At 47.3% G+C, this 24,544-nt stretch overlaps 1 protein-coding gene across 1 annotated transcript in view; it reads right to left on the bottom strand.

The window, feature by feature from the left end:
- LOC135903240 (RNA N(6)-adenosine-methyltransferase mettl16) overlaps positions 1-24,460 on the bottom strand; it is a 43,373-nt gene extending 18,913 nt beyond the window's left edge. Inside the window, exons 1-7 of the mRNA XM_070533651.1 lie at positions 23,971-24,460; positions 20,644-20,784; positions 16,878-17,056; positions 15,700-15,779; positions 13,229-13,295; positions 10,625-10,714; positions 3,356-3,490 (exon numbers count right to left, since the gene is read on the bottom strand). Coding sequence (XP_070389752.1) covers positions 3,356-3,490; positions 10,625-10,714; positions 13,229-13,295; positions 15,700-15,779; positions 16,878-17,056; positions 20,644-20,784; positions 23,971-24,295 — 1,017 coding nt within the window. The 5' untranslated portion in view covers positions 24,296-24,460. The remainder of the gene's footprint in view (positions 1-3,355; positions 3,491-10,624; positions 10,715-13,228; positions 13,296-15,699; positions 15,780-16,877; positions 17,057-20,643; positions 20,785-23,970) is intronic.
- Positions 24,461-24,544: the final 84 nt, after the last annotated feature.

Raw genomic sequence — 24,544 nt, 5'->3', positions numbered from 1 at the left:
TGGCGGCTCCTGTATCAACTAATGCAAGTGCAGCAGTTCCAGCTACAGATACTTTAATAATGTTCGTCGGAGTGGGATGATAAAAATCAGTTGCGAGTGTGCTTCTGTCTGTCTTTTATTCTGTTTTCTGCGTCTTATTTTTTGTGCCTAAAACCATTTCTAAAAGCCATGTACCGACTAGCCCGGCAGCAGACGGTACTAAACTATTCTTACATGAAAATAGGAACAATTATGTCTTCATTGGTGGCAGGTATCGAAATGGTACCAGTGCTGTATCATGCTCGTCTTGCACTGTAGGTGTGTGCAGGGAGTAAACTGCAGTGACTACACACTGCAGAAGGTGCGAGCACTGCAGGTCAATGTCAACACCAACCTCCTCGGTCAACAGAGCGGTCACCCAAAGTTTTGCAAGGGAAGGCGCTTTCAGCAGTAACCGCAGGTAGTTCTGCATTTGTCAGAGAGCCAAGTATTGTACACAATTCGTCCAGGAAGATGTCAGGAATAGCAGGAAGAGCCGAGGTTTTAAAAAGGAAGCGCAGCGAAGAAAATTGAGCACGCTTTACAACACATCATAATGTCTGCCAGAAAGCCGCCATCTCGTAGTGGTACCATATTACACCTCCCACACAGAAAGTCTGGCTCTGATTCCTGATGGATGTACCATATTTGCACAATTTCAACGCACACCTTTTTTGAACAAAAGGTGCATTCAAATTTGCATGTGCGTTACAATCGTAACTAATTCTACTCAACATCAAAAACAAAACTGAAAAAGAAAGCTCAATTCAAGGTAGCAGGTAGCCACAGCTGCCATCGAACGGGTTGTGTGATGAAAGCGACCACAACACGCCAAGCTACGCTCGGAGACATTGAAAGGTGGGCTCAAGGCGTGTGGAATGCCCTGCCGAAGATAATGGTTGCATGAGCCTTCAAGAGGTGTGGCATTTCTAATGCATTAAATGGAACTGAAGATTGTTTTCTGTGGTCGGTAGACAGCAAAAAGGAGGTGTCGTCGAACTACCATAGTGACTAGCCACTAAGCTTCAGTTGTGTTTGTGTCTGTGTGACTTTGTATGTTCCATAAAATCGTTTCAACGTGGTACTCATCGCTTCAGCTTTCGTTACTTGATGTGTGCGGTAGAATCGGCACCAAGTTACTTTTTAAAATATTTGGGTGGTAATATAACTGCGCGTTATAATCTGTGGTGTGGTAGAATTGTGCAAATACAGTAGTTTTTTTTCTATGTACAGTTAAAAATTGATATAGTGAAGTAGGTAAAACCGGCAATTTGCTTAGCTATATCGCAATTTTGTTGGATTGAAATTCAATCTTTTATGTGAATAAGTACATTCGCCAATTAATTTTTCTCAGACGGAAAGAGGCCGCAGAATTTTCTGAATTATTGGGCAATCAAAAAAGCAAATTTGAATGAGAAAACAATTAATTTTTGGGAGTTGGCGATGGATGACACAGTTTCATGCCACATTGACGATAACTTCACATCGGCGGTACGAATTGAGTGAAGCCAGCCACGCTCTCGCGTGTACTCCACCCCAACAGCTGATAGTGTTATCCCAGCGCGGGCGATGCAATCATGTCTATAATGCTTCGTCTGCCTCTCGCTCCAACGGGTCACCGAAACTAGATATTATGCTTTGCTCATGCGGGAAGGTAGCTAGGATCTTATTGCACTTGAACTCTACACGGAACATGATTCGGTCTCAGTTCAGAGACTGCACACGATTTGTGAGGTGCGCTTGCAAGCAGAAGCTTGTAAATCAATCATTTGACCATCTGTGACTGCGGATGCTTCCATTTATTGTCTTGGAATTCCTTTGCGGCGGAAGCGAAATTTCATTATATTGAAATCGCATACAAACACACTTTGTTATACTAAGGTTCTAAATACATGGACAAGAGGTTATGAAAAGTTAAATGCTTTGTTATGTGAAGAATTTCGTTATAATGAGGTATGTTATAATGAGGCTATTACTTTTTAGATTCTAGAGTAGCGAAAACGTTATAAATAGCCCATTTCACCACATTCACAAGCTAGCAGCAGCACTTTCTTTTTCCGCTGACGGCTACAAAGATATCTTACGAGCATAATATAGAAACAATCACAAACATACGTATTAGATATTTTCATGTTATCAGACGATAATACAACTGAAATAATACCAGAAACAGCTACCTTGTAGTTTGTACACTGCATATACACACGCAGCGATGCAGCAGATGCCCATGGTGGCATGTGTCTCTTTTTTGCTTCATATAGCAATAAAAAAAAAGGTGAACATTCTGCGTAGTATGTACCGCTGCATCTGCATCCATGCTGTTTGTCTTTCAATTTTGCTCAACATAGCCTAAGCATAACAATAAAAAGTCTGCAAGAAAGAGACAGGAAAGCACACGCGGTTCAAATCAATCAGAAGTAGACATTTGCGTCACTGTTTGAATGAGAGAGGACATAGCGATGTCTACACAGTGTAAAAGTTAGGGGGAATGCCGCAGCTTGAGGAGAGGGTAATGTTTAACCGCTCGTACCTGTGCTACTATAGCGTGCTGACATGAAAATCTTGTGAGAAAGCATTCCTTAACAGATACCCTCTGTTTTAAGGTTCACAACAAAAACCGTTTCAGGGATGCTTTTAAAACACTCACAACATTCAAGAGCAATAAAGAGATGTAATGTTTGCCTGGATTAATTGTTCTGAACAAAAAAAGAAAAACTATTGCAGACTAATGTTTCCTTGGGAAGACCAAACACATTTCTACTTGACTGCAATAGAGCAACTGGTGTCTGTGGTAAGCCAATGCTAAGCTGCTGCAACATTTCATAAAATTTCATAAAAAGAAAGTGGCTTGCCTCAAATGGGCACGGTAATGAGTTTACTGTAGCCTTACTTTAATGAATTTTGAGGCATTTTAAACACAAAACATTGCCTTTGATGCCTCTCTTTGCCAATATTTTCTCCAATAAGCCTCATTCCATCGGGAGGGATGGTCCACTTTACTGCTTCAAGGTTTTCAACGCATTAGGTTCCATAAATATGTCAGTGAATAGAAAGCACCTAGCTAAACAGAAAATTCAGGTTTCATTAAACTGTGGCTTGACACTAATGCTATTATAATATTGTAAGGTTAGGACATGCCAAGTCGAACTTCGATATAACAAAGTAAATCTGAGATGTTTATCATCGCCATTAGCATGTAATGAAAAAGTATATGCTTATAACGAACATCGCATATAATGAAGGTAGACGTGACTTTGTCACAATGAGGTTCAACTGTACCACAGCACCATTTCTGGAGAGCAGCAGGCACAGGTGAGCATTGTGACGAGGCAATTACCTCAATGGAGTTGAGGGCACTGAGCAGCTCCCGCCAGACGTAGTGGACCCGCAGGGTGACCGGTACCTGTGAATGCGGCAGTACCAGCTCAATCTTGGTCTGCTGCTTCTGTTGTCGCACCTTGGAGTACGGAAGCTGCACAGACGCACACAATAGTGGAGGTCTGCTCTTCCCTCTGATTTGATGATTTATTGCCTTTTGTTGTTTCAAAGCAACTCAGCGGGCTATGAGAGGCGCCGCAGCAGAGAGCTATTACACAAGTGTTTTAAAGGGGCTCTGAAACACTTTTTGGAACTAATTATACAATGATGTCACTGTTAAATTATGTCGCCTTGTGAGTCTCCTGCTGTAATATTTTTCGAATGCTTCAAGCACAGGCGAAGTCAGACATAGTTCCTCCACCGATGGGCAACTTTCTCTCTCATTTCATTTCCCCCAGCACGCTGGAAACTACACAGGGCACACGGCAAGTGGGCGCAAGGGAGCAATGCCCTGCTGGCCCTGCCCAAACACTCAACGTCCCAGCGGCGAGACGGCTCATGATGGCACCCCGTGGCAGATGTTTTTCATCTCAGAGGCCATACGCAACAGACGCACCAATGCGAAAGTGTCGTGTGTAGACCTGCAACGCAAAGATATGAGATGGCTTTTTGTCATTTTGAGATTGCAAACATGCACATTTTTCATTTACTGAACTCAAATGAGCAATAATTGAATTACTGAACATTTGTTGCTTTCACAAAATTGGCCAAAAGATGTTGCGGGTCCAGCTCCTTGCAGTCACGCTGCATGATGACATTGCAGAAGCGAGAGCAAGTGATATTTCACTGCTTTTTATACGAGATTTTAAATTCTCTGCCGCATGCAGTATGACAATATTTGTTTCACATGTTCACAGAGTCTCGGTAACAGATAGGCAATGTTTCTTTACTATGTTCAAAAAAGTGTTTCAGGGCCCTTTTAATGCGATTAGCATTCTTCGGGAACTCTTTCTCTGTCTTGTAACTTCCATAATCATAATCATCAACAATAATCATCATGATCATCAAAATATATAAAACATATCCCATGATCAATTACACACTGATCATAATGTCACGTGGTAGTGACGGTGAAGAAAGAAGCAGTACGGTGGAATACAAAACTAGCTTTTATTGGGCGAACCTGTGGCCACAAAACAGGCTACACTTATAGCACAACGAAAGCGGCGAACACGCTCGGCGATCGTCGAAAATCTGATCAGCGGGTCAAGCGCGTCGGCTTTTATAGAGCAGTCGTCGAATGTTCCAGACTAATCGTTGGGACCCGCATGCCTTCTACAATGTTCTACACCATTCGCGTCAAGCGATGAAATCAGATAACACAAGGTTCGGCGACAACAGACAGCGGATAGAAGCATCGACAACTTTCCAGAAACTTCGGATAAATGCAGGCGCGTCCCGCGCTGTGCGATAACATTTGCTAGGCGGCAAAACGTGTCGCTCGATAAAGATAAGTACACGCGTCATTACCCCCCTCTTAAAAGCATCGACCCGATGCTGCAAACAAACAAAAGTAATAAACAAAAGCACTCGCAGCAAAGAAAAGAACAAAAATGACGAAGTTCGTCAGCGTCCATAAAACAGTTTAAAGCGCACCACGTGGACCACTTCAGATCGTGCGCGGCGCCACTGTGAATGCGAAATGCCGTCTGGCACGACCTCATAGTCCAGAGCGCCAATACGTCGGATGACCTTGTAGGGTCCGAAATAGCGTCGGAGTAGTTTCTCACTGAGTCCTCGTCGGCGTATCGGGGTCCATACCCAAACACGGTCGCCAGGCTGGTACTCGACGAAGCGTCGTCGGAGGTTGTAGTGTCGGCTGTCGGTCCTCTGCTGGCTCTTGATCTGCAGGCGGGCGAGCTGTCGGGCTTCTTCGGCGCGCTGGAGATAGCTAGCGACGTCAACGTTCTCTTCGTCAGTTACGTGCGGCAGCATGGCGTCAAGCGTCGTCGTCGGGTTCCTGCCATAAACCAGCTTAAACGGCGTGATCTGTGTTGTTTCTTGCACCGCCGTGTTGTACGCGAAGGTGACATACGGCAGGACCGCGTCCCACGTCTTGTGTTCGACGTCGACGTACATCGCTAGCATGTCGGCGAGGGTCTTGTTCAGCCGCTCCGTAAGACCATTCGTCTGCGGGTGGTAAGCCGTTGTCCTCCTGTGCCTTGTCTGACTGTATTTCAGAATGGCTTGGGTGAGCTCCGCTGTAAAGGCCGTTCCTCGGTCGGTGATGAGGGCTTCTGGGGCGCCATGTCACAGCAGGATGTTTTCGACAAAGAATTTCGCGACTTCGGCTGCGCTACATTTCGGCAGTGCTTTTGTTTCAGCGAAGCGGGTGAGGTAGTCCGTCGCCACGACGATCCACTTATTTCCGGTTATTGACGTCGGAAAGGGTCCCAGCAAGTCCATCCCTATCTGCTGGAATGGTCGGCGAGGAGGCTCGATTGGCTGTAGTAATCCGGCTGGCCTTGTCGGCGGTGTCTTGCGTCGCTGACAGTCTCGGCATGTTCTGACATAACGGGTGACGTCGGCGGTCAGGCGCGGCCAATAATACTTTTCTTGTATCCTCGATAGTGTCCGGGAAAATCCGAGGTGTCCAGCGATCGGATCGTCATGTAGGGCGTGCAATACTTCTGGACGAAGTCCTGACGGGACAAGAAGGTAATTGGCGCGGACTGGTGAGAAGTTCTTCTTCACGAGTAGACTGTCTTGAAGCGTGAAGGAAGATAATCCGCGCTTAAATGCCCTGGGGACAACGTCGGTGTGCCCTTCCAAATAATCGACGAGGCCTTTAAGTTCCGGGTCCGCTCGTTGTTGTTCGGCGAAGTCTTCCGCGCTTATACCAAGGAAGGCGTCGTCATCCTCGTCATCTTGCGGCGGCGGGTCAATGGGGGCGCGTGATAGGCAATCGGCGTCTGAGTGTTTTCGTCCGGACTTGTATGTTACAGTGATGTCGTATTCTTGTAGTGTGAGGCTCCACCGTGCTAGCCGTCCTGAGGGATCCTTTAAGTTCGCTAGCCAACACAAGGCGTGATGGTCGCTGACGACTTTGAATGGCCTGCCATATAGGTAAGGGCGAAATTTCGCTGTAGCCCAAACGATGGCGAGGCATTCCTTTTCGGTTGTAGAATAATTGCCTTCCGCTTTTGACAACGACCGGCTAGCGTAAGCTATCACGTGTTCATGTCCATCTTTTCTCTGGACCAGGACGGCGCCGAGGCCTAGGCTACTGGCGTCAGTGTGGATTTCGGTATCGGCGTTCTCGTCGAAGTGCGCAAGTACGGGCGGCGACTGCATGCGTCGTTTGAGTTCTTGAAATGCCTCGGCCTGCGGCGTTTCCCACTTGAACTCGACGTCACATTTAGTTAGCTGCGTCAGCGGCTCAGCGATGCCTGAAAAGTTCTTGACAAATCGCCTGTAGTAGGCGCACATGCCAAGAAATCTACGCACTGCCTTCTTGTCGATGGGCTGTGGGAACTTTGCTATGGCAGCTGTCTTCTGCGGGTCGGGGCGGACTCCAGATTTGCTGATGACGTGGCCTAAAAATAGAAGCTCCTCGTAAGCGAAGCGGCACTTTTCCGGCTTCAGAGTAAGTCCTGATGTCCTGATGGCCTCTAGTACTGTTGCCAGCCGCCTAAGGTGAACGTCGAAATTTTCGGCGAAGACGACGACATCATCCAAGTATACGAGACAGGTCTGCCACTTCAATCCTGCTAAAACCGTGTCCATCACGCGCTGGAATGTTGCAGGCGCCGAGCACAGTCCGAATGGCATAACCTTGAACTCGTAGAGGCCGTCTGGGGTGATGAAGGTGGTCTTTTCGCGATCTCTTTCGTCGACTTCTATTTGCCAATAGCCAGACTTGAGATCCATGGACGAGAAGTATTTAGCGTTGCAGAGCCGATCCAATGCGTCGTCTATCCGTGGGAGGGGGTATACGTCCTTCTTCGTGATCTTGTTCAGCCGCCGATAATCGACGCAGAAACGTAGGGTTCCGTCCTTTTTCTTTACCAGAACAACAGGGGATGCCCACGGGCTTTTCGATGGCTGGATGATGTCGTCGCGCAGCATTTCGTCGACTTGTTCTCTTATAGCTTCACGTTCTCGCGCCGAAACTCGGTAAGGGCTCTGACGGAGTGGTCGAGCGCATTCCTCGGTGATTATGCGATGCTTGGCGACTGGTGTTTGTCGAATCCTCGATGGCGTCGAAAAGCAGCCTTTGTATCGTCGGAGCAGACTTCTGAGCTGCTGTTGTTTAATCATAGGGAGATTTGGATTAATGTCGTAGTCTGGTTCGGGAACCATGGTCGTCGGGGTAGATGCGGCGGTATCCGAGAGGACAAACGCATTACTTGTTTCCAGAATTTCCTCGATGTACGCGATCGTCGTGCCCTTGTTGATGTGCTTGAACTCCTGGCTGAAGTTTGTCAGCAACACTTCAGTTTTCCCTCCATGCAGTCGAGCGATCCCTCTTGCGACGCAAATTTCACGGTCTAGCAGTAGACGTTGGTCGCCTTCGATGACGCCTTCTACGTCAGCGGGTGTTTCGGTGCTGACCGAAATAACAATGCTGCAGCGAGGCAGGATGCTCACTTGATCTTCAAGCACACTCAAGGCGTGGTGACTACGAGGGCTCTCCGGCGGCATTGCTTTATCTTCCGACAGCGTTACTGACTTCGACTTGAGGTTGATGATTGCGCCGTGTTGGTCCAGGAAGTCCATACCGAGAATGACGTCTCGTGAACATTGTTGGAGGATAACGAAGGTGGCAGGGTAAGTCCGGTCATGAATTGTTATTCTTGCCGTGCAGATTCCAGTCGGCGTGATGAGGTGTCCTCCAGCGGTGCGAATCTGAGGGCCTTCCCATGCGGTCTTCACTTTCTTCAACTGGGCGGCAATGTGTCCACTCATTACGGAGTAATCGGCCCCTGTGTCGACTAAGGCAGTGACTGCGTGGCCGTCGAGAAGCATGTCGAGGTCGGTTGTTCTTTGTCTGGCATTGCAGTTAGGTCTTGGCGTTGGATCACGGCTGCGTCGTGTTGAAATGAAGTTGGAACGTCGCGTCGTCAAGTCGTCTTTCGTCGGTGTAGTTTTGGCTTCCAGACTTCGTCGGGATGGCGGCGTGTCGTCATTAGGTCGTCGAGATGGTTTCTTCGTCGTCTTCGTCGGCGGCGGAGGATCTTCGTCAGTTCGACGAACAGCAACCGCACCTCCATCGGTTGCTGCTTTTAGTTTTCCGGGTATGGGCTCGCTGACCGGCCCCGGGCTGGGCCAGTGTATGGTCGGCGCTGCGGCGACAGGTAGCGGCCTGGTGATGGCGAACGGGACGGCCGTCGAGGGCTCCACTGAGTAGCGGCGAGGTAATCGGCGATGTCACGTGGGCGCTCGCCAAGCTGTGGACGCGGCGCGTTGACGGCGAAACCTCGCAGTCCCATCTTCCGGTATGGACATCGTCGGTAGACGTGACCTGCTTCTCCGCAGTGGTAGCAGAGCGGGCGGTGGTCAGGAGCACGCCAGATGTCCGTCTTCCTCGCGTAGGTGCGCTGGGCGACGGGTGGTCGTGCTGGCGGCGGCGGCGGCGGCGGACGACGAAACTGTGGCGTGACAGGGCCCTGGCGCGGTCGCGGAGGGGGTCCTTGACGGCGTGCGACGGCGGCGTAGGTCATCGCTTGCGGCTCACGCTGCGGCGATTCAGGGGCTACTCCAAGTTGTTGTTGGAGCTCCTCACGCACGGCGTCGGCAATCGAAGCCACTTGAGGCTGTGATGATGGGAACAGCTTTTGTAGCTCCTCCCGCACGACAGCTCGGATAGTCTCGCGTAAGTCGGTGGCGGCGAGTGACTGAACTCCGGCGTAGTGGGTAGAGCTTGTACGGCGGTTGAATTGCCGGTTCCGCATTTCGAGTGTCTTCTCGATGCTGGTGGCCTCGCGAAGGAACTCTTCTACGGTCTTCGGTGGGCTTCGTATCATTGCGCCGAAAAGTTCTTCCTTCACACCACGCATGAGAAGGCGGACTTTCTTCTCCTCAGGCATATCCGGGTCGGCATGGCGGAACAGACGTTTCATTTGTTCCGTGAAGATGGCGATGTTCTCGTTAGGTAGCTGCACTCGGGCGTCCAGCATGGCTTCGGCCCTTTCCTTGCGCACGATGCTCGTAAAGGTGCGCAGGAAGCTGGTACGGAAGAGGTCCCATGTCGTCAAGGTCGACTACCGGTTCTCAAACCACGTTCTGGCGGCATCTTCTAAGGCAAAGTATACATGCCGCAGCTTGTCGTCGGAGTCCCAGTTGTTAAAAGTCGCGGTTTGTTCGTAGGTCTCCAACCAGGATTCTGGGTCTTCAGTCGCTGCTCCATGGAAGGTCGGTGGGTCCCGAGGTTGTTGTAGGATAACGGGGGACGCTGGGGCAGCCATTGGGGTTGTTTTGACCACGATCTTCTTTGTAGACTCGGGTAAAAGTCCGTGCTCTGGGGGCAGTCCTTGCAGTCTGCGGCTAGCACGCTGGTCTTCCGCGATGTTAGTTTTGTCCTCGGGCTTTGGGCTTGGATCGCGGCTTTGCGGGGGCGTTCGGTACATGAACGCACCAGCACCTCCACCAGATGTCACGTGGTAGTGACGGTGAAGAAAGAAGCAGTACGGTGGAATACAAAACTAGCTTTTATTGGGCGAACCTGTGCCCACCAAACAGGCTACACTTATAGCACAACGAAAGCGGCGAACACGCTCGGCGATCGTCGCAAATCTGATCAGCGGGTCAAGCGCGTCGGCTTTTATAGAACAGTCGTCGAATGTTCCAGACTAATCGTTGGGACCCGCATGCCTTCTACAATGTTCTACACCATTCGCGTCAAGCGATGAAATCAGATAACACAAGGTTCGGCGACAACAGACAGCGGATAGAAGCATCGACAACTTTCCAGAAACTTCGGATAAATGCAGGCGCATCCCGCGCTGTGCGATAACATTTGCTAGGCGGCAAAACGTGTCGTTCGATAAAGATAAGTACACGCGTCAATAAGATAGATTGGCAATAGCATTAACATCGCCAATCATTTCCAAAAGAGGGATGCGGCACTAAACAAAGTTGCGACAACAAAGGTATGCTATAAAAACAAAGGCATGCTTTATGCTGTTGCACCTCTGCTGTGTTAAATAGCCCTAGTAAACGGGCCCATGTGGAAGTGACGTGGAGCATAAATTTACATAACAGAATGGAGGACAGTGAGTCCGCATACCTTTTGCAGGTTGACGTTGAGAAAGGTCCATGCAACGGCATAGCGAGTTGTCTTTCCTTGGTGAAACTCTGCAACTCGACACGACTTGACCTGCGTAGAGAAAGCGACGAAATGGCAAATGATTGGCACACTTCAGAAACTTTGGCAGCCCTGAACTCACTTAGAGCAATAGCAGAAGGCTCTTACAGTGGGTGCTGCCTTCATCTCAAGGACTACTACATTTAGTTGCGTGCAAAATTGCCTTCATATGCAACAGCACCTGCCTTTTGACCCCCAGCGACAGCGGTGATCCCCAGCGACAATGGTGGGCAGTTTTTATTATTATTTTTTCATATGTTGAGACGATGCATGTTCGACTCCTTCACTGTGCTCTAAGCGCCACCAAACAGACACTGCCATCATTGGAGTCGCCACTCGGATCTCACTTGTGGTCAGGCGCATGTGCTGGCCACTTGAATTCGAATTATCTGGTGAAGGCCAATTTCAGGATGGAAAAAGAGAAAACTTGGGCCCGCAGAAATGTGAGGGTGCCTGTGGGAACCCTGGTTGGGATTGAATTGACTGAAAAACTGAATTAACCGGCAACAAATTATCAGAAGTCTACTCCAGTTATATTCATAAATGTGATATCTTTGTATCCCTCTGTGTGGTCAATGTGAAATTAAGCCTTGTACTTTGTACAATAATTTAACGTTATAATAATGCATTGTAAGGGCAATGTAGGTTTCCTGTATAAGCAAGTAAATAAATTAATGAATTAATAACTGATTAACAAGCAATTGCATTATAACTGGTCGGTTCCATAGTTTCTGTACTTCCCATCAACTTACAGCTTTGGCTATTACACTAGAACCTCGTTGATACGTTTCCATTACGTACGTTTTCCCAGCACCAACTTTCGCAATTGAGAACAAAAAAAAATTAACCAATAGAGTCATGGTAATTTTTTACTGGTTCATATGTTCCAGGAAAACACAATTTTCTGGCACCAACGTTCAGTACACCACCATACTGCGATCATATGATACGTCTTCCAGCTGCTAGATCCCTTGTGAACAAGAAAATGCGCGAGGCACGCATGGTTGAGAACAGTAGCTGCCCACCGCGGCAGCTTCACTGCAACACTCACCCACCCATCTCGCATGAAAACACTGGTGCGCACTCAGTTTCTCATTTCAGTACCAGCAGATCTTCTCCGGCGTCATCGCATGTGGCATTCACAGCTATCACAGCCAATCCTATTGCGATAAGCATCTTCGCCTATATGTTTCACAGCGTGTGGTACTGCCAGAAGCGTAGCGCACGTTTTTAATAGGAGGCAACCAAAACGCACCACCATTCCCTTCTGCAGACTGCGATTGTGTATGATTTCCGGCCATTAGATCCCATGTGAACCAGAAAAGGCACGAGGCACGCACGACTGAGAACAGTATCAAGTTGGCAGTCTCGCATAAAAACAACGGCGCGCACAGTTTCCTATTCTGGTACCAGCAAGTCTTTGCCAGGGTCGTCGCATGCCGCATTCTCAGCTATCGTCGCTAAACCCATTGAAATAAGCATCTTCGCCTGTTTTATAGCGCCTGGTGCGTAGTGCCATTGGTAGTGTACTGCATGCTTTTAGTACGTGATAATCCAAACGCACCGCCGTTCCCTGCTACAAGAGGCACGACATGGGCATCACGTTTCGCTTCGGCGGCATCCGGCATCGGCCACCAGCTTGATTTCGCTTTGCTTCCACAACACGCAATAGGAACACAACAAAACGCGTCTCAGGCCACAACGATCTGCGCGACACTTCGTACTTTGTTGATGTCAACAATAGTTGAGTTTGTAAAATATTTTAGTTAGTTCGGATCGTACATTTTTCCAGTTAGTAAGTTTTTTCTCGCAGTTTTTCCCAGAACATATGAACGAGGTTCTACTGTATTATATGACTAGGAGACAGTCGTTAACTTGTTTCTTTTTTTATACCAATTTCTTTGTATCGATGGAATTGCTTCCATCCGTAGGCTTTGTCCAAGTAAATTTGTGCAGTGAAGCGAAAGTTATGAGCAGCGTTGGCCAATCAGGAATGTGAACCAGGTGCATGCTCGAGTAAGAGAAGGGCTCGCCCACGGTAAGCCACTAACTCTGCCGTGATTCTGCCAATCAGGCCGTGCTGCACACGAGTAACATTAGCGGAGGACAATGACGAGGCTCTTTTCCTGGTCTGCAATCCCAGTTCGCTGATGCAACTTATAGGTTTGGCCGCAGTACCCATAGTACACTCAATGAATGCACTATGGACTGATGGCCTTAGAGAGGTGTAGACGTGTACAATTTCATTTTTTTAAAACTGCACAGTGTTCCATGTGCATGCCTACATATCCTTGCTTGACAAGGTTGTTACTTCTAGCACCACAAAACATCACATCGTCACCAAAGTTGTTACTTCACATGCCGCCTGCGTTTCCTTACTTTGTCTGAGTCAAGCCACCACAAGAAACACCTACATTCTGACCAACGTCCCCTGCTTGCACGGTTCGTGCATTTGTTTGACTGATGTAACTCTTCTGCCCTATGCTGCTTTCCCACCAGTCTTCAGTGCCCTGCTGGAAAGCTCACCTTGTTTTGAAGGGCACTGAGGACCTCCTTGACGCTTCCATTCTTGCCCAGCATACAGGTGTACAGGCTGCACAAAGGGTTCAGAACAATTAAGTTCTTCAATTGATTGAAGGCAGAGGTGGGAATGCCCAAAATCATTTTGTAGCAGTTTTTGGTGCAGATGAAATTTAATCCTGGAGCAGAGAAATTCTTATTTTGCAGCAGTCTGTAGCACATACATTATTGGAGTAGTTTGAAGCATGCAAACTTAGTTTAAAGCATTATTATAATTAAGTGGGGGTAACAGTCGCAAAGCCTTGCATTCTGCAGCATTAAAGTGTTCATGAGCTGCCTAAAGATGTTCTTCATACCATTTTTGTATTAAGTACCGGAGAAGTGATTGGGGGCGTTCTCCAACAGAAGTTATGAAGAAGCTAGGTTTAGTGAACACCAACGTGGCTTATTCAAAGACTATTCTTATCCTAAGTAATGTGACAGGACTAACTAGCTCAAATCAAGATTCTGCACATGACTGACTTCACTTCACCACTCACTAGACTCGTGAGAAGCACCTAGACATCTGGAGCTGACATTGAGCAATTGGCCATAAGCCCCCCTCAATAAGCTAAAGGGAGTGACATTCCTCTCCTATTGGCCTCTCACTTTCCGAGCCCCTTCGTCTTCTTGCCTTCTTGCCACTCACCCTCACAGTTTTCACTTTTTGATCAGGGCGATCATGCTGTGCAGCAATGTGATTGTGGGGCTGTGCCGCTAGTGCTTGCTAGTAAAAAAAAAAATAATATTAAAAGAGGTGCAGTGAGCAATGGGCTGACGCTCGTGGGCGTTTCAGTGGAAACAGCGCCAGCACAGCAGTGAGATGTGGATAAGCTCCAAACCTCCTCGCCTGACCTTGGTTGCTGGCTTCGGTGGCAAGACAAAACAATGTTTCCATGTTTTAGCTTTATTTGAAGGACTGATTGGGTGTGGCTGTTCACGCCTATTGGCTGCGAGAATACGAAAGATTACTTTTACATGCGCTCCGAGACCAATGACACAACAACCAGCACTGCACCAGTGATCTTTTGCTCAATCATGTGCTGCGCAAAACGAGACAAACGCAACACCTTGTGCGCGACATCGTCAGCGGAAGTTGGCTGCGCAGCAAGAAAAGGGAGGGGCAAAAAAAGGAAGGCGAGGCCCGTGACGTATGTGTCACGCGATCCTCGAGCTCCGGTATGGGAGAATGCAGGGAAGGAATTTCGCTTGCAGAGGCTAGATCGAGCAAATGGAGAGTGTCTATGTTGGCAGTGAGGCACACCTCCTGAAATCATGGGCTGCGGCACTGAAATATTTCTATCTCGACTATTAATGAACCAATTCAAAAAACGTTTGCAGCAGAATGCTCCCTAAAGGGCACGTAACGACTTCCAGCATATAGCTGAAATTTCCTATGTGGCTTGGTGAGGGGCCCTTTAAAGGGGCCCTGAACCACTTTTTATCAAAGTGGAGAAAGGCATCTGAAGTGAAAATAGCCTATTTCAGAAATACTTTGTTGCCAAAAGGACTTTCAATGTGTTCAGCAGAAGCGGAGTTATTGAAAACCAAACACAGGCTCCGCTGTGCTCGCGTCAATTTTTCAATGCCTTGCACTGGGAAGCCTACGGCAGAGTGGGGCATGCCCACGACACTCAGCCTTCTAAATGTCACCGTGGCACGCAGGTCAAATTTCATGTTGGGTGTTAACGTAGATGCCAGAAATTCCAATTTCGGTGCCTACAACGTGCTACACGTAAGCCAAACGCAGTTGTCCTCAGCGAGCCGTAATGCGCTCAGCCAGTGGACTCGTGGTGGGTGCTCTGCGGCGGCTGTGGTACCTATGTGACAAAGCAAACTGCAGCTACCAACAGCAGTCGTGAATGGAAATCCACTTTATTACGAAATAAAGCACCCAGAAGAGAATGAGGAGCAGGTTTCCGTTGAAAAGAGAGCAACTGAGAGAAAGGTGACTTTGCGCTCCACTTGCGAGCTCCACACACCGTGTACGAAAGCAAAATTTGGTCGAGACATTCACAGCAGCATCTGCTACCCGCAGACAATGTTATTTCACCAAGCCAGAGGGGGTGGTTCGGGGGCCCTTAAAGGCTTTTCGAGAAGGTACTATGTGAACAACGAATCTAAGGCCCAGTGCTGTTTGGAAGGGTAGGACATAAGATTTAACATGCTGCATCACCTTAGCGCAGTGTTGGCAAAACATGTCCATTTGTTGTTCATGACAAACTATCTCACCACGTTATGCAAGGCATTCCATTGCAAGTGGGGTTATTGGAGTTTGCTGGGAGAGACATTATCCTGGCAGTGGACATGAAACAGGCTGAGGACGGTGGTGATGAAGGCTCGATCAGCTGCACTGACAAGTGCAGTGAAGATCACAAAAGAGTATTTCACATTTACACCACAATTACTGACAGAAAAGCCGATGTTTATGTTCTCACCCAATTTTGTCACGCAGCACCAGGCTGTCGCGCAGCAGCACGTCCTTGAAGAAGCCCACCTCTCCAGAGCTCGCCCACACCTGCAAAGAAGGGAGCATGCCTAAGAGTTGCTTAAAGCACGAGAGATGTGAGACCTATGCAAGAGCAGCACGTGTGCTCAATATTTCAGTGCTGGTAGTATCTACATTCACAAAATTGCTATAACCATAATATAGTGTTTCTACCGAGTCTTCGTTGAGTCGATATATGGTCTGTTGGAATGCAAATGAGTGCCACAAATAATTTTTGCAAGGAAAAGGCACGGCTTTGACAAGGTTTTATTGTGCTAAGCAGCTATGAGCTAGGTACAGCGGTATCCCTGTGGCATCACAGTTCCTTGTAAGACATGGATTTCTGTAACATCACGATATAAGCTTCAAAAACAAAAATGAAGCTTAGGATGAATCTTCTAACATGCAGGGGCACAAAGTGATGACAGTGTCCAAGTAAAAGCTACACAACGAAACCTATACAGTGAGCTTGCCTGTGTCATCACTGAGCCTTTCTTTCACCCACATCTCATTGCGTAGTCTTTATTTGAAGCTGATATGCATGCACTGGCCTGATACCGTGTTCCATGGCAGGCACTAGTTAACAGTAGAGTTCAAGTGAAAACCAACCTTGAGCATTCCTTGTGCAAACATGCGTTTGGTTGAACTACTTGGCTTGCTAGGTCATTTGAAGGAATGCATTGCAGTGGACTGTACTGCTGCGACGAGGCACGACAGATGGTGAGCTCACTGACGCCGAAATTACCTACATACACGCGTGATGTACGTATATGCAGAAGCTACAAACACAAATATAGGGAGCAAAAAAGTGAGGATGCGGTCTCTGTGGATATGTTGATTTGACTCCTCACTTGTTCGCGCATTCGCAATGCACTGTTGTGTTCAGTTAAACGTGTGCTTCGATCTGACAATAAACCAGTTAGTAGTTTGCGCTTTTTTGTGTCGGTTTTCCTTCCAAGTCGGCGTTCCTCTCGTCTCAGTTAGCGCACTGCCGCACACACAGTGCAAGAACACTTACTATCACCAGTTAACTCAATCACCTGCCCTCGTAACAGACTGCCTGCCCAGCCTCTTCCAACTGCCTGATCTGATCGCACAGCCAATTACTTCTCCGAGCGCCAGGATTACCTTCTCGGCCTCGACCCCCCCCATGTCCGAAGGCGGGGAGGCACGCCCCTGCTCTTTTGCCTTCGTCTTGGCATCCGCCTCCTCGGCCGAGGCGAAGAAGGGTGGGTTGCAGACGCACACGTCGAACTTGCGGGACTCCGACTTCTCCACGGCCTCGACGAGCGAGCCCACCTCCAGCACTGCATCCGCACAAACAGGCATTGCAGCAATGTACTTACATTACGAAGGTGTGTGAGGACGCAAAACAAAGCAAAATAACATCGGGACACTAGTTTTATCTCAGCTTTTCTTTTCTCACATTCTAACACACTATAAGAACAATTAACTAAATGTCCCAGCAACCCGTAGTGATAAGCAACATACATGCTTTCAATCAATCAAACATAAAATAAAGCACGCTGCATTAGTAATTTACATACTGCGGCTGACCTGCCAGCCTCGAAATTTAAATAATATACTACAATCGTGGTCCAAAAAATGCTAACTTTTGTTTGAAATCACTAAAAACTTTTGTTACTTGGAATGTTGTTGATTAACATAACAGTGTTTCTTATGTAGTGACAATGGGAACAGGCACTCTGCTTTACAGTAGCAGCTAGAATGATCTGCATCACAAACAGTAATGCATTCATGAGGTTTAGTCATAAAATATTAAAATAAAGGCAACATAAATTTTCAGTTGGTGCTATACTTAGGATCTGTGGGGTGGATGGCGGTAATGCAGGTAGGTTAGAAAAATCAAGCTCGGAAAAATTATTCACCAACTATATTTGTGTTCTTCAACAATTGAACTTTGCCTCAAACAGGGCATAAAAGAAAGATATCAGCAATTTTTCCATACTTACGACAACAGTAAACAAATTCTAAAGCTGACATTTTACGATAAAATCCTAAACCCCATTATGATCACTTCCTGCACAGTTAGTGCCTTGACCTATTTCTCTTTAGTTAAGAGGCATAGGTTAAGGCTATGCCATAATGTCAAAGTGGGTTCATTCACAATGTTTAATGCCTCAAAACAATGCAGGAACTTTGACCTTCTGAGCGTCAAGTGGCAGTTTCAATATGTATCGTGAAGGCGGGCGCTCATAATTTATGTCTGCAGTAATTGAGTTCGGTGGCTTACATATTCATTGGAGAATAGTCTTTCTTTCATTTTATTTTTTCCCCGCACCTACATTGGGAGCTGGTGTAAAGAACGCAGGATGAATTTCACAGTGAACCTTTTAAGGGGAGCTTCATAACGGCTTAATGCAGAGAAGGCCTGTGTATGATGGCATGGTCAATATCGAATGCAAACGCTACGGAATGTGTGCTGAGCCCTGAATTTACTTTGAAATGTGATGATCAATGATCTTAAAGTAATAGTTACCTTGCATATATTTCATTAGAATAGAAACTTGTATGTAGGTTTTGTTTTAACCTCAGTAACGTGTAATTTTTGTTTCTCACACTGAATTAAACCAGCTCAATGTTGGAGGTCAGCTAGGAGTTAGCTGATGTCGTGGGGCCGCAATGCCACCTGCATGGGGGCTATCACTAAGAACGGCCAGCCATGACTGCGCCCAAATGCAGCAGCTGTGTTTGAGCGAAGCTGCGACCCAGCGAAAAGACCCCTTGTACTTCCGAAGGGTGTGAGAACTCGCATACACAGCTTCGCTGTCTTAAGGTATCAGTTGCTCACATTGGCATGCGCCTGTGAAGACTTTTTTTACTTGTCATCCTTGTACCTTTCTTTTTTTTTAATGTTGAAAGTGCCAAACACACTGAGAAAGGGAAAGTTGGCTTGCTTGTGGTTTCTCTTTCTCTCTTTTTTTTGTTCATACTAACCATCCGAAATGTTGACATGTGCCACGCCTCCAGCCAATGCTATTATCACCATGAGATTATCATTTGATCAAAAGAAGTGACCGTACTGGTCTCAGTTGGGAACTGCCTTGGCTCCTGGTGCCGAAACTTGGGAACAATGAACCAAGAGGTGAGACAACAGAGCGGACATTTTCATTGTGTCAAGCGCATTTGATTTCCTCATGGACCACGAGCTAGGAGATGCAGTTTACCGAGACTAAGGAGCTTCGCCGACCTAAAGCACACTGCACCGATGGGAACGCTCTCGCAGACTGGAACCACCTACTTGGTGGAGCTTGATTTAACGCAGCCTTTCGCAACGAGCTGCTGACCGCCTTCTGCCACCAGTGAGCGACTTGGCGCCATTTACTGAAGACTTCAAGGACACCAGGTCGAGACATGGAGGCCTTCGTCGAAAGATGAAGCCTTCTCCGGAAACACATTACAGCACTTATAACAGAAATAAAGCGGCATATGCCTCAGGAAGCTGTCACTCGGTAACCTCACTGCATGCCAAAGGAGCTTGCTGCTCAAATCCAACATCTGAACGAAAATGGCCAGAGAAGTAGAGGACACAATTGAATTAGAAAGGTTTCAAGAAGGAATAGAGAGAATATTGCAATATGAGGAAACTGTTATCAATACGAAAGTGCAGCTGGATCTTGCAAAGTCAAAGTGAGCATGACTGAGTGAAGGAGAGAAATTAGGCAAGCACAAGAAACAGAAACTCAAAGTGAACAGTATTCTTTGAACAATCCTTACAAGGAGAATGTCGCATGCAAGAGAAAGCGCCTGATCGAAAACTTTTGCAAAAGATGCACAAGAGAGTAGTACCTACTCCAACTCCAGTCAGCACATGTTTCTGACCGACGAGGCAAACAACAAAGTTAACGCAGGCAATGCCATGCTTGTACATGTTGAAAACATGCCCCGTCACAAGAGGCAACTCACAAGAGTAACTGAAGTCTGCCGACAAGACGATGGACACGTTTGCTACTGCACAATCAAGCAACAAGGCTACCTTGTGATAACAGGGTCACCATTCAGACTTTTCCCACTCGAAATACAAGCGCAACTTCGCTTCTTGACCAGGTATGAGCTGTGTTTCGTGCATTCTTCCTTGAGAAAAGACGATGACGACGCTTTGTGCCACAAAGCGGGTGTGCACGTTTGACTCGATTTAGCAGCCATCACTGATTTCTGGACTCAGGCGGCCGCCAATAAACATCGCTTTGACTTTTGAGTCCTTGTCGGCTCTTCTGTTAGCCACATATTTAATACCTCTACCCTCTGCAGTGGCTCGGTGGCTGTGGCATACTGTTGCTCGGCACGAGGTTGTGGCTTTGATTCCCAGCAATGACAGCTACGTTTTGACAAGGGCGATACACAAAAAACTATAGTACATAGACTTTGGTGTAGATTAAAAGCCATGAGCAGTGAAAATTATTCCCGAGTACCCCAACACAGTGTCTCTCATAGCGTTAATGTTGCTTTGCAATTTTCCTTCAGTTCTATAGACCGCCCGATCAACCGACCGACTGTGAATCAGCTTTTGTTCTGCCAACTATCTGTCACTGCAACTCGTGGGGGTCTTCGTGGGGTCACCAACCTACTCGGAGTTGTAGCCATTTGTGGCTTCTCCTTCATTTCATCTGAAAGTAAAATAAAGAACTGGATTGCATCAACCGCCACACCCTTGCACCTTTATACACTCTTTCCTTTTTCTATGTCTTCACATGATCATTGGCTCAAACCGGATTTACTGGCTTGGGCGCCTTTTCTTTCTAATGCTATGACGTGCCGTGCCTGAACGAAACAATGGCAAACAAACACCGTCGGCTTACTCCCTGTATCGCAACTGCTGTTTACGGTAAAGTGTCAGGGCGTACAAAAGGAAGGAACGTCGGCTGGCACCCACCTTTGACGTGCTCCTCCAGGTTGTTGCGGCTCACATTTTCGGTGGCAGGAGTGGCGGCCGCAGGATCGGTCTCAGTGCCCACGAAGTCCCAGCCACACTGCCTGTGGCCCAGCAGTGCCAGGACGCACGATGCTCCCGTCCCTGTCCGCAAGGTGCACGGGTCAGGCAACGTTAGTGCACCGACCTTCGCTACATGGAGCCACAGATGGCTTGAACAATGGTGTGTGGCCTCACTACATCGTCTCTTGTTCGTCTAGAATGCGAAAGTGCTTCTCCGCTAATACACAATTAACTAGACCCCAAATAAGGTTGCCAAATCCATGATGCCATGGCAAGCTAGTGCCTGAATTTCAGGGCGTCGCAATCATCTGTCTTTCGTTATTGCTTATTTTCTGGTTTACCAGGCCTCTTCTCATGGTATGACTGGTCATTTTTGTATTGCAGAAGGGTAATTCGCTAAAGTCAAAATTAATATTCCCGTTTAATGTCACTTTAAGATGGCAAACTATAAAGGGGGTAAACAGTAATAATAATGATAATAATAACAACAATAGTAATAATAATAATATTACTAATAATAATAAAAGGGAAGAATAGAAGTGGGAAAACATTTTATCCTGACTTTGTATTGCATGGTTCCCTCACAGCAGTCAAATCAGTTTGGGAAATGCTCAGTTGTTGAGTACGTCCAAGGCTGAGCCTTGGCATTAATCAAGAATTCTTGTAGAAATAAGGGACAGTTTGTGCTAATTAGCAAGCAACTTTGGCTGCAACGTTTTCTCTAGATGTCATGTTGCGGCCCATGTTTTCCCATGACCAGGCCTGCCTGATACCGCAGAGACTTAGCAAGGGCTGGTTTGAGCTTGGGACATAGGGCAGTAGAGCTAGGCCCTATGCCTCCTCCTTCAAAGCAAACTGAAGCTCAGTGTTTTCTTTTTTCATCTGTTCAATACATTGGCTTGACTGACAAGCTCCAGCTTATTTACATCAGCATCACCTTTGTCTCACTGTAAATACCAATGATCATACATATTCTCTCTTTTTTTTTCCTTTCCCACCTTCCTCCTTCTAAGGCCTTTCTGTACCCGATACCATTATTTATGCAGAGTAGCATGTGGGCACCAACATATAAGCAACCAGAATTATCTGCATTTCATTAAACAGCTTTTCTCCCTCTCTGTGGACAAAATCAGTACACACCTGTGACCTAGACATCTATAAGCTGACACACTCCTCACACTCTGCTGAGGTTCAAAACACAGGCATCAGAACTGCCAAAGAGCCTGACAAAAGCTTGCTACAAATTCAGCAGCTTTAAAGCTTTTATCAACAGCCAGACCTTTATATACCTGGAGCTCAAACAACTCATCCATCAACACACATACATACTATAAATGGACTTGCTATCGTGGGCAGTGTCTACCGTGTAACACATCTTTTTATCCAAGAAAAAGCATCCACTGCCACCTTGCGTCACTGTCACAGTAGTGATTAACAGCTTCGACAAGTGCACCTCAGTGTCATTTTGGTGCCACTACACATGTAGTACAGTAGCTAGCTGGGCGAGTCAGTACATCGGCATTATTGCCATGAGTCGGCGTTCGTGTTTTGTTTCTCTTCTTTGTCCTTGTTTTTAGTATGCGCTGCAAGTAATAACTACAAGTGTACCACACTGTAATGTTCTATGACAATGAGGGTATTTTAAGCTGTCTAAAAGCATCTTACACACTGTGCACCTCTAATAACTGCGTTATAAGAAAAGTCTGCACCTTTTAGAGTGTATCTTGCCCCCAAACAATGATAGTCATCTACCAATATCTAACGCTGTGCACCTGCTACTTCAAGGCTATGAACGGAATCTGCGTTATCAGCGTGACATAGCATTACTGACAGGAAAGTAGTGAGCGCAGAGTTTTCAAGAAACTAAATGCAAGCGAGACAAATGACAATTATTGTTTGGAAACAAGATGCACCCCAAAGAGTTTAAACTTCTCCTTTAAAGTTACCAAAGGTTTAATCTGACCAAGGCTACCTGACTGATTGTGCCAATAGATAGCATCTTCTCGCTGCAGGCAGGCAGCACAGCAGATGTTGAATCAAACCCCTTCTTTTGTGTACAGCTCTAGCTTGTCAAGGCAGCGGTACTACTGCATTTGCTCTGATTTAACACCACATATTTTCAAATCAAGAGGAACACGTGCTCGGCGGAGCGCTGCTGGCCAGTCATTATCGCCTGTTAATTAGCAGTGGCACTGAAGGAGGCGTACATTGCCAACCATTGCAAAACAATTTGATTTTTAGCTCCTTCCTTATATGTTGCATACTGATGGAGAGATAGAAACTCAAGACTTTGAAAGTTGGAAGTAAATTGCTTAGAACTTGCAGCACCAAGTTCCCTGTGATGCTTGGCAACCCTGACGTCTTTATCAAACGTCCCGGAAAAGCCAGGCGGATGCCAGAATCTCCCACAATGAAATTCTTCCACCTCGTGGGTCTCTGTAGCACTACTTTGGCTGAAGCCCAGTGAATGTCTTTCTGGGAGGACCTGAATTCACTGCTAATGCGCTTTGCTTCGCCACTTTGTAACCTGTAGCATTAAAAGTACCACAGTTCGCACAGGACAACAGCTATTGCTCCTAGTTACGCTGTGTGCCTACCCTAGCACACCACTGTGTGGAAAACCGACTTAAGTGCAAGATACCGATCGCTCGTTCATGACATAACACCCAGCGACAATTTATTAAGTATTTCTTTTTCTTTAATGTATATCACTTCCGACAACTGCCTTCGGCTTGTCCGGCGGCAGAGAAAAATGAGTATTTTTTTTTTAGTAAGATGTCACACGCACTGCACTGTTCGCGTACAACGAAGCGAAAGGCGAGATATTTGATGTGCAGCAAGAACGCGGGGAAAGCTCGTGCTGTCAGTCGCTCCGTGCTGACTCGACATAGCAGCAAGAACGCTGTGCCGCTGGCACAGCGTTCGAAACCGGAACTGCGACAACAATCGCCCGTTCCTCTACGGTCAGAAGTGCGACACTGCGTCACGGATGCACAACTCCAGACGATCGCGTTGCGTAGATGTCGAGAGGCGCCCCACCCCGCTGCGTACGCTAGCATCATTTTAGAGTGGACAGAGTAAGTGAAACTGGCTTCAAGATGCGAAATCAGTATAAAAAAAGAACCCCAACTTTAGGATCGAAAGACGAGAGGGCAGTGTTTAATTGATGAAAGCGGATTTTTCCCGCACTGACGCATTCACGTCGCAGTGGAGGGGTAGGTGTCAACAGGTGGCCGCACCTGGGAGAGTCGCGTCAACCCTGCTCACCGACATCGAGAGCCACGACGTTATCGTTCCTGTTCAGGACTTTCTCCACCAGGTCCTGGACCCAGAGCAGGTAGTTAAGGCGCTGCGGCACGGCCGGCACCAGTCGACCCGGCGGCAACCGCACGTCCAGGTCGAAGAAGTGCTTCAGCAGCGTTTTGGAGAGGGCGCGCTGAGAATCTGCATCCTTGAAGTCGAGCTTGGCTTTGCCCAGGGTGTTGTAGGTGACGTGCTGCGAGAAATCGAAGTACTTCTCGGCCAGAACAGTAAAGTCCGGCGGCGTACGGAACACGCTCCGTTCGTGCATCAGCAGCACGTCTCTCTTCATGGCGCGGTAAGTACGCGAAGCAGCGAACCGCGATGCAGTGTGCGAGGTTTAGGTGCGTTATGCGGTCGCCTAGATCAGCTTTACAAAGCGTAGAAAGCCTTCTCTGGCGGTAAACGCGCTGCCGCTTTCTAAAAGCGCAAACACGTCGAATGTTCCGCCATGTCTGAAGTCTAGCAGACGAGGCGTACGCAATGGCGCTGGCCGGCGTCCGAATGATCTGGAGCACTACAAAAGCGCACAAAACCTTTT

Source organism: Dermacentor albipictus, chromosome 2 (genome assembly GCF_038994185.2).
Source record: "Dermacentor albipictus isolate Rhodes 1998 colony chromosome 2, USDA_Dalb.pri_finalv2, whole genome shotgun sequence".
Lineage (NCBI taxonomy): Eukaryota > Metazoa > Arthropoda > Arachnida > Ixodida > Ixodidae > Dermacentor > Dermacentor albipictus.
Note: the sequence above shows the minus strand (reverse complement) of the source record. Positions and strands in the feature narration are given on the sequence as shown.